At 39.5% G+C, this 10,300-nt stretch overlaps 2 protein-coding genes across 2 annotated transcripts; one reads left to right on the top strand and one right to left on the bottom strand.

Moving 5' to 3' along the window:
- The first annotated feature begins 2,002 nt into the window (after positions 1-2,002).
- On the top strand, positions 2,003-3,433 carry LOC115729742 (acetyl-CoA-benzylalcohol acetyltransferase-like). The gene has a single exon (XM_030660375.2). It carries the CDS (start codon positions 2,140-2,142, stop codon positions 3,427-3,429), a length of 1,290 nt encoding a protein of 429 aa, XP_030516235.1. The 5' UTR covers positions 2,003-2,139; the 3' UTR covers positions 3,430-3,433.
- Positions 3,434-4,323: 890 nt separating this feature from the next.
- On the bottom strand, positions 4,324-8,990 carry LOC115729744 (2-carboxy-1,4-naphthoquinone phytyltransferase, chloroplastic-like). The gene is made up of 12 exons (XM_030660379.2): positions 8,893-8,990; positions 8,590-8,709; positions 7,482-7,713; positions 6,716-6,819; positions 6,081-6,152; positions 5,838-5,976; positions 5,530-5,636; positions 5,350-5,449; positions 5,229-5,267; positions 5,043-5,153; positions 4,832-4,897; positions 4,324-4,678 (listed from the first exon to the last, which is right to left on the bottom strand). Exons 2-12 carry the CDS (start codon positions 8,673-8,675, stop codon positions 4,544-4,546), a joined length of 1,191 nt encoding a protein of 396 aa, XP_030516239.1. The 5' UTR covers positions 8,676-8,709; positions 8,893-8,990; the 3' UTR covers positions 4,324-4,543.
- Positions 8,991-10,300: the final 1,310 nt, after the last annotated feature.

The raw sequence follows: 10,300 nt of genomic DNA, 5'->3' as shown, positions 1-10,300 counted from the left end.
GGCTATAAAAAAAAATCTTGAATAGCATATTGTAACGTTTGCTTTTACTTCTGCCTCGAAACCCTTTGTTTTTCACTTCTTCTTGTCAGATCTTTCGATCTTTGATTGTACGCTTGTACACATTATTGAAGATAGTGAAACCCCTCTCTCTCCTCGTGGTTTTTCCCGTTTTGGGTTTTCCACGTAAATTGTGTCTCGTGCGTTCTTATTTTACTTTCATCCTTAGCTATTTTGCTCTTGAATTTGTGCATCTCTTGACGTTTTTCCGCAACAGTATGCATAGTAAGTTATAGATTCCAAAACTTAAGAAACCGGTTCAGAAATGCGGGTTCCAGGTCCGGAATTTGGAAACTAGAACTTTGCACAAGTCTTTATATTTTTATTGTTCTATGTCTTCGCATAATCCAGTGATATTCTATGGAGATCAATGATGAATGCATAATCTTGAACCAATAGTCTAATCTTTTATTTCCGAAGATATCTATGACTGTGACTTTTATTTTCTAAATATTTCATATTCTTCGTGTGTGCAACTATGAGTTATGGTCGCTGGATTATAGCTGAAAATTGTGGTCATTAGAAAAAATGATTCGTTGCAAACGCTCATTTGAGAACATAGATGGAGCGTGGATGGGCTCTTGAACCAACCCTAAAACCTATGACAAAGTAGGTTTTAAGTTTCAGGACATTTAGGTTAGATTTCAGATTTCAAAAATTAGAGATTCCGACCGGTAGGTTCGAGGTATTAGTTGGAACCCGGAATGGAACCGCTCACCCCTAATTATCACCCAAACCATTTAACTAAATAGCCCATGGTTACACGTGACCACTTGATTAATCAAGTAACGAACAACCTAGCATTAGAATCCCCGTGTTTACAATATAAAATTGTCAGCCAATATTAAATTATGCCAAACGAATTGGCGGTTCGAGAGAATTAATTATAGTTAATGTGACACACATTGGATTATAATACTACTTAATTTGAAGCACATCGAATTATGGTGCTGCCATTTTCACATGCAATGCGAAACCCGACGTACTAGCCGGAAACTACTTAAATCTCTTTTCATCTCTTCACCTAAATTACCTCAAAAACAGTTTGTCATAATAGTTGGAACTAACATTAAAGATGCGTTTATTTCGCAAAAAAATGAGCGATTTGAAAAACATTCTCCGGAAAATGATTGCTTACATCGTTTAGAAAAATTAGTCAACGGAACGTGTTTCCATCATCGATAATAGTCTAAGCAATTATTTTTTGCTCATTGTCCCCGAAGCGAGCGAACCGTAAATGAATCCGTAGTCGTCATTTGGCACTTGAGAGTGAAAAACCGCAATTAACCGCCACTCTCCATTACTTTGCGCTATCTAAGCGCAGTTAATCAATTGTCAAACGAAAACAAAATAGATTATGTAATCGCATGGTATCACGAGGAAACTATTTATCATTTTGAAAATTTCTAACGGGCATCACCGGTCCAATCTAAAGTTAATGACATGAGCGGGACGTCTCTTATATAGGATTGCAACTTGGTACGTAACTACTCCGGGCAGCACCCTTGGTTGCTTTAAGAATTAAAGAGAAAAAGCAAAAGGTTAAATCTCAAATAGGGTCAGGACATTAGTTGAATTCCCCTTCAGAATGGACTTTGTCTCAAATAAAATCGTGAAATAGGCAACTTAGTCTCAAAAGGCACGCTTAACACGCCGGGCCTCAACACTCGAGCATCTATGTTATCGGAGATCCCGGAGCACTTAGAGAGAGAAAGAGAGTACTATGGAGGAGGAAGAAAACGAGGTGAGGAAATGTTTCGTGAGATCATCCGAGATTTTGTTGGGCTTAGGCCCACCTATATTTATTTTCGAGAACAGAAACGTTATCCTGTGGACCTTGTTCAGCCCGTGATAAAGATCTCCGACACACTACAGACATGCTCATGCACGGCCCCGACATTATTGTGATGCTTATGCACCGAAAGATGTCGACAACACAGTCGATGGGACACCACACATTTCCTCCACTAATAATGCAGACTTGTTATCTCTTCTTTTCTGGCTTATCGCCTTAAGATGTGCATGAAGTTGATCTGTTGAAACACTCAAACGAGTGCCGAAGAGGTCGACAGTGTATCAAACATGAAGGTCGAATTACAGTTCAGGAAACTGGTCAAGCCATCGGATCCGACGCCGGATCATTGCCGAAAGCTCGGCCTGTCCTTCATCGATGACCTTTTGTTTTCTAAGTATGTTGGCATCGTTTTCTACTATCGAGCTCGCGAAAGCACGCACGAGATCGATACTCTTCAGAGGCTCCGCTGCTTGGAGGAGTCGCTTTCCGAAACCCTTACCCTTTTTTACCCTCTAGCCGGTCGGTACGTCGAGGACGGGCTCTTCTTCGACTGCAACGACCAAGGGGTAGAATTTGTACAAGCCAAAGTGGATGGGACTCTGGATCAGCTCCTCCAGGGAGATCTTGACCGTGACCTTCTCAGTTGCTTGTCAAAGTTCCCGCCGCCAGCAGCAAACAATCCATTGGCCGTAGTTCAAGCGAACGGCTTCAATTGCGGCGGATTAGCAATCAGCCTGCGCTTTTCTCACAAGATAGGCGACATGTACACCATGGCCACGTTCATGAACTCGTGGGCCACCGCATGCCGGAGCGGAATCCACGAAGTAGCCATGCCGAATTTTGAGCTGCCGTCTCTATTCCCAGCGAAAGAATCCGTGTTCAGACAATGGCCCGCACTCCCCGTCCAGGAAAAGTTCGCGCTGGCTAGACTCGAATTCAGCGGCCTAGCCTTGTCGAGACTGAAGGCTGCTTCCAACTCATCGGATTCAACAGCTACTAACCGCCAAAGGTCACGCGTGGAAATCATGTCTGCGCTGATCTGTAAGGCTCTCATCAGCATTGATTGCGCGACGAAAGGCCTACCGAGGCCTGCCCTCTTCTCCATCCCGATCAATTTGCGCGAGAGAGTACAATTAAAGATCCCGGCAAATGCGTGCGGCAACTTCTTTGCTCAAATAATCACTCCACTTGCTGTGGAAGAGACTGAGCCCACTTTCGACGGAATACTGAATCTGATCGGTGAGGCGAATAGGAACACGAAATCAAAGTACGCCGCGGTCACAGATGCAAGCGCGTTGCGCTCGATGGTGGTGGATTCGTGGCGAGATTTTGTCAATATATTGGGCAGAGATGAAGCAAACGTGATTCTAGTCAGTAGCTGGTCCAGATTCCCACTCTACGACAGTGATTTCGGGTGGGGGAAACCAGATTTAGTGAGCAGCACAAGCCCTCCTATTAGATTAGTTGTTCTTGTGGACAGTCCGGTTGATGGTGGAATTGATGCTTGGATCACTCTAAACCAAGATGAGATGGTTCTTTTCAAGCAGCATCCTGACATTGTGGCTTGTACTTCCTAGGAATGTTTTTTTGAATTTTGAGTATTTCTGAGTTTGCATAACATATCCCTATTATGTCGGTATAAACTTATGGTTTGCAGCGCATGACAACACTTCTGGAGTAAAGTTTCTGCTTTAGAAGTGCTTCTGGAGCAGAAATCTATTTGGTTATCTAATTTCATTTTTCTATTTCTAAATCTTTTTTTTTTTTTTTTTTGGCTTCAGAAGGAATTTTGGAGTCACTTGAAAAAGTAAAAATCATTTACTTCTCTCCATAAATAGAAAAGTCAACTTCTGCTTTTAAACAGAAGTTTATTTTTACAGCAGAAGCATTGCCATGCACGCAGCTTTCGTTATGAATTTTGAATATTTTATTGGTTTCAATGTAATTTAAAAAAAAATGGCCAGTTAAAAATATCATGGACATTGGACAATAGTAGAAAATACTTCATCTTTTATCGAGCAAGCATTTATCTTCCATCATATATATAATACACAAGGAGTTTAATCCTAATAATCTCATTGATTTCGACAATCATGCTCATGTGGTGATGACTTAATCGATAATCACGCGTAATACAAAGTAACATTACACATCATAACCAGGAATAATGTATAAATTGGTTTTGTTTTGTGTATGTATAAATATAATAACTAGGGTACACATGATATTCGTTTTTGATCAAGAATATATGATTTAAGTATGTCAAATAAATGGCATAAACCACACTATTGTAAAATTTCACATAACGCTAAAAAAAAAGGGAATAGTAGCCGCAAAAAATATGAGTATATTTCTTAATATCTCTAAAATAAAATTTAAAAAAACAATAATGATTTTTCCGTGCGACGACCTGTCGTCTAATACTAATAGTTTGGAATAAATGAGCTTCTCATTCGTAATTGGTGTTGGACTATAGATAGAGTAAGTACCAAAGTCTTGCTCATTCAAGTGACCTCATCATGCAGAGTAAGACAAGCTCCTACATCTGTACAACTACCAACAGATTGCAAAATTGTAGCCAGTTCTTGGCACCGTTGACACATCGTCATAATCCAACCAAGTCCTCCGTGACTTTTCGAATGGAAGCTGCGATCCCATCAAGTCTTCGATGCATGAATCGAGGCCAAAAACTCAGGATAAGATCAACCTCGGAATATATCTCTTGCAGACAAATTTGGCTATCACCAATCCAGCAGCTAATGAAGCTCCAAATAAAGCATGCAACCTCACGCAATAGTACTTTGCCATGAATATGGACCGCTTGTCCTTATGACATTATGAGGAAAAAGGAACATCATTACTCTTTTACTAGAATAAACAGATCAGATAAACAAAGAAAGAACAAAGTATATGTTCGAGCTGAAATAAAAGTCAAGCAGAACTCAGCTTCGTTACTGTGATTTCAGGTTCTCTGCTTACCTCGTGGTTCTCTTCGACAAAGCTAACTACCCGGTTTCCCATAGGTAAGGTCAGAAGGCACGATATCTGGAGTAGATTGTTGTTAAGATGCAGATCAGCACAAAGGAGTAAAGAAAAACAAAATCCATGCCAGACACAGAATATTTCGACGCATCCTTGATTATGAGATACTAAGAGCATTAAGGAAATATGCAGTCAAGAAGACGCTCACGATGCAAGTAAAAGGAAGATCTCTGCTGAGACCGAAAGCTAATAGAAGAGAGTAAAGTGCTGTGACTGCCACTTTCACAACTGATGAACCTTTCTCTGTTCCTAGCCTAACCTGCACATGAAATTGCAGCGTTAATGTGTGATTTTGTTTCACCAAACCTCATACCACAAGGGACAGCTAAGTCACCAGAGGGGATATTTTCCCAACTTTAGTGTCTTCTTCCACCTGAACGATAAAATGACTGCCAGTGAGTCTTAAGTTGTGATCCCGAGAATTTCAAGAAAAGTCTGGATCAAATCGAAAGTACCTGATGAAAGTGACTGCAGAAGAGGATTAAAGAGGTTGTGAAGCCAACAAGGAGAGACGCGCACAGAACAGTTCCAGTTAAGGGAAGATAGCTCACGCCTCTGTCAAATAAGAAACATGTAAGTGACGCCTGTCATGATAGTGGACAGCAGATTTTGGGACGGAAATCAAATTCAATTGCCTGTTGTTGCCCATTAACCAGTAAAAAGCCGTGGTGGCAAAAGGTCCAAATGCAGCAAAGCACAACGGCTCTCCAAGTCCATGGTAGCTTAATCGAAATGGTGGACACTGCAGAAGAAACAATTTTGTGGAAAATGTGAAAGAACAGTCTTCGCGATGGATCAAGGTGTGATGAGTCTTCAATCACGAAGTTGCTGTAATGCTTTTCAACATCAATCGTATTCTTTCAAGCTCACAAGATCGGCTCAGATGCTTGAGCACTCCAAATGACCTAAGTAAAAGTTTGCAAGAGCAATTTAGAATACCTACCTGATATATATAACCACAGACGATAGCACAAGCCAGTAATAGCATCGCACGTAAGTGTCCTGCCTCTAGTGATACCCATGTCAGACCCATCAAGCCAAGAGCAAGAAACAAATAGGCTGCAGCAAGAGTTCCTGTTCGGCTGCCAACAGTATCCAGAAAAGCAATTGTCTACAGTTACCGTCCACGAAAAGAAGTGATAATAGACAGTGTAAAGGATGCAAAGGCAAATAGTCAACTGATTACCTTCCAATCAGGTTCACAACTGATTCCCTCTTATTTTTATCTGCTCCTGTATCGAAATCATAAACATCATTGCTGCGCAAGTACATGTAAGGTCTTCAATACCTGAAATGGAATTGGATCTAACAGTACAAATGATATGATGAATGCAATCCGCATGCTTTAGGCTAAGATGCGGCATTTTTGTCCTTTCTTTTTTGTCAGAAGAATTTCCTATTCAGCAGTTTTTATCGACTGCAGTTTCTGTGCCTCTGAAAGATGATTGCCATATTTCTAGGAAGGGACAAACAGGCACAAATTATCAGATTAGACAGCACCCCTCAGTCCCCCCAGACCAAGAAAAGATCAGTCTATGAAAAAACCACCACATACCACGAGCCAATAGGATCCAAAAAAGTCACACAGTACGCATGAACCAAGACAATTAACACACTTAAAATATCATTTCAAAGACAATCAGGCCAGTTCCCACAGAAGGGAGCACATGTGGACACTGCAGAACAAAAACCATGAACAATCAGTTCTCGAACCAAAAGAAACACTCTTATCAAAGAAGTCGGCCAATATCTTTATCAAATCAAGGTGAAACTGCTTCTTACCACTTAGTCTAAAACAAATTAAACAAGCACTTTACTAACCTTAAATTTAGCCAAGTGATCACAAGAATTGAGGAAACCAAGAGCACCAAGTAACGTGTTGCAGGGAAAGTGCTAGACTGCAGATAGGCGGATGCACTACCAATCTGTTTCAAAAGATACAAGGCAACAATAGAACACTCAAAAGAGGTACAAAAGTAAAATGTTGTCATCCTGGATAAAATCGAAAAGACTACCACATTCATTACGCTAGGGGATGAGAGGGATGGGATGCCATATAAAATTACCGTATATAAATATATATATGTTTATATATTATTCTAAGGACTCTCTCAAACCTCAGTATTTCTGGTAAATCACTTCTATGATAACCTGCAAATTAACTAAACTTATAGATCTCTGTAGTTTTCAAGTGTCAGCAAGAAAAGGACCCCTCTGACATTAGTATTTGCAGTTGTGTAGCGATATACTTGATTTCTTTTCTGAAATCCACATCGAAATTCAGAGTTCATATCTCCACAGAAAGAAGCAACCATACTCCAAAACTTGTACTTGTTTTATGTTCCCACATCTTCCCACATCCTTCCATCAACTTCTTATCTTTCTAGACTGTACTTCTGTCACACTGATGCAAAAGAAATTGGCTAAGTACACAGCATTAACTGAAAGCTCTCATTCTACTTGTGTTTGACAAAGTATGTCAAGTTTGTGCTAGACTGTGAATACTACAAAAACAGGTTTCTGTGTGTAGCTTGACATCATCGATGAAGCATAGAAAAGTCCGTCTCTGGAGTATATGAAAGCTCACCGTAAGAGGAACAAGAGCAACAGAGTAAATTGGCAATTTGATTGCCCTCCATATCAATGTTGCCATGGAAACATCATCTTCTTTTGCCAATTCAGAACTATGAGCATTCTTCACAAACGAAGCTTGGTGAAGCTTAAATCTTCGCTTGACTTCCACATGCTTCATGTCTAGTCTTTTGAGATATTTATGCTGGTTAGAATGGGGACTTAGATTTTGGGCACACGCATGAGACCTACAGAAAGAGCTGGCATATGTGAGATCACTAAAATGACTAGTATCTCCTCTTCTGCCTTTTTTCCCACACAAATCAGGTGGAATCAGAACTTCTTTTTTCCCCAACAGGCACTTATGAAAGGATGAGAACATATAACTGATAACGAAGGGCAAGTATCTCATATCTTTACAGCAGTTAAGATAGAAATTGCTGTAGTAAAGTGATCAAGTGAAAGAACAACACAGTCACAGTCACACCAGACAAGCACAATTTTCGACGTAACAAAGAAACATTTCTTTATTAAGTTGTAGATCACATGACCTTTACTCAAATAAAGAATCAGTAATGTCTATCACCATGGAAGTTGCTCGGTCGAAGTTGATGTAGGTCCAAACTCATTCACACATTATTAGTTCATTCAAACGGTAAAAGTCGAAGCTTTTAATTAAATTATCTTCATCCTATTATAAATAGGAAAGATTCAAGTTATGAAAGGTCATTCTATTTCCCTCTGTGAAAGTACTGCCATCCTACCACAGAGATCATACTTAAATATGAGAGTATATAGGAATACCTCAGATGGGTCATTGAGCATTATTCTTATACCCAATAACAACACTTGGATCAAACAAAGGATTAGGCATCGAACATAACCCAACCGCACACAGATAGCATCACATTGTTTCCTGAGGATGGCCGTTCATCAGACCCTCATTCACATCCAAAAACTATGTCCTACTCCTTACATGTAATCCCTAGACAACATCGAACAATTCTCTGTCCCATCATAAACGAACACATTCACTTTCTTCATGAAGCATATTTAACAGCCACTTGGGGTTGGGGGGGGAGGGGCGCGGCTGCAGAGAAAATGAAGAGGGAAAATGGGGGCACCTTATCTTCCGATTCTGGTTCGAGACGAAGTCATGGAGTTTGCAAAAACCAGAGCCCAGGTTGACATCACAGAACGAGGCAGCCATCAGCACTATTCATGCGAGATATTTCCAATAGTGACTGCCTACTAAAAGGAAATTGTCTAAACATCACTTTTTTTATATAGCAATTCAAAGCAAACACGCATTCACATGAATTCCACAGTGAAATTTGCTCGCCGAGTGATGAAGAAGATGACCAAGCAGAGACACTAGACCAGAACAATAACCGACAGTATGAAAGGGTAGGACGAACTCGACTAACCGTTTGGTTTCTTAGTTCTGCCACATAGGGAACTCCAACGATAATGTCCGGGACAAGCTTGGACAGGGCAGAGGCGAAGAGAGCTTCGAGGAGGGAGAGAGAGAGAGAGAGAGAGATAATATCCATATCTGCTATATTGCAATCTACCGAGGATAATGTTAGAACTTAGAACGCCGATGCACGTGCATAATTGCATTTGCACGTGACTTGTTTTTCTTCAATTTCGATTGCCATTGATGAGTGAGATTTTTGCTATATAAAATTGACTATTATATGCTTCCTTCTTGATATAAATTTATGTATCCAGAATTGTAAAGATATCGAAGTTCGCAGGGATTCGTCCCACGATGAAATATCTTTAATGGAAAATCATTCTTCGACTTTTAATTAATGAAAAAAAAAAAAAGGTTATGTGGCAACTCCGAACATGAAATATTCTGACAAATAAGGGAATCGACAACTTGAATTTTCATAAGATTGTACAGACACATACTGAGCCAGAATTTAATCGACAACAAAGTTTGGAAAATACAAACTTCATAGCAAGACCAATGTAAACAAACTATGTTGGAATTTAATCAACAACGCAGCACTTAGAATAAACATCGATGACACGAATCTAGAAACTATAGCTAAGGAGCGCGCAGGAATTTAATTGACGGTGCGAGTTTGGAAAATAAAAGTACATTGCAGCAAAATAAAGATACTAAAATATAGTAAATTTGTTTTATTCATGTGGGGGTCTCCAAAGAGTACGATGTGATTATTTAAAGCATACAGTTAATGGTTATCATCAAAGGTTACAAAGAGATGCCATAAATCGAGGTTATAAATAGAGGTTACAGATAGAAGTTGCAAACAAAGGTTACAAAGGATTACTGAACAGTTACATTACCTTGACAGATTCTTCAATTCCACTACATTGATAGTTGCTTTATTCTACCACATTGACGGTTGCAATTGAGAATGTCCACTCTACTTTATGGCGATTCCTTCAAGCTATTGATTCAATTGTCGATTCTTCAAGTTATCACATGTGGATTATATGATCAACAATTGATCGTTTTTTGGTACAAACAAAAGCCCCTAGTGAATGATTTGAATGATTCATCGATCATTCGATTCCTTTAAATTGAATAATCAAGAGTCATCATGTACCCATTGTCATCGACAAATTTGATTTTGTTCTATAAAATTTTATCTTGGCCAGATTCATCATGAGGCACTTTTTGTAAAAGGCTTTCATCTATCTCTGTCCTTAAGTAATTGCTCATGCTTAGACACTCTTGTTGTCAATTGGAATAAATCAACAAAATGTTGACCTTCAATTTTTTTTTAAACGATTGATTTTCAATTGGGAAAATTGTCAAAAAAGCCCTAAACTTGTTGCACTTTTGTCAATTCAGTC

Source organism: Rhodamnia argentea, chromosome 5 (assembly GCF_020921035.1).
Source record: "Rhodamnia argentea isolate NSW1041297 chromosome 5, ASM2092103v1, whole genome shotgun sequence".
Taxonomy (NCBI): Eukaryota; Viridiplantae; Streptophyta; class Magnoliopsida; order Myrtales; family Myrtaceae; genus Rhodamnia; species Rhodamnia argentea.
Note: the sequence above shows the minus strand (reverse complement) of the source record. Positions and strands in the feature narration are given on the sequence as shown.

Coding starts and splice junctions, on each gene's coding strand:
- LOC115729742 (XM_030660375.2), top strand. CDS start 2,140: ATGAAGGTCGAATTACAGTTCAGGAAACTGGTCAAGCCATCGGATCCG.
- LOC115729744 (XM_030660379.2), bottom strand. CDS start 8,675: ATGGCTGCCTCGTTCTGTGATGTCAACCTGGGCTCTGGTTTTTGCAAA. Junction 5,268..5,349: donor TCTGCAGTCACTTTCATCAG/GTACTTTCGATT, acceptor TTTATCGTTCAG/GTGGAAGAAGACACTAAAGT. Junction 4,679..4,831: donor TTGTCGAAGAGAACCACGAG/GTAAGCAGAGAA, acceptor TAATGTCATAAG/GACAAGCGGTCCATATTCAT.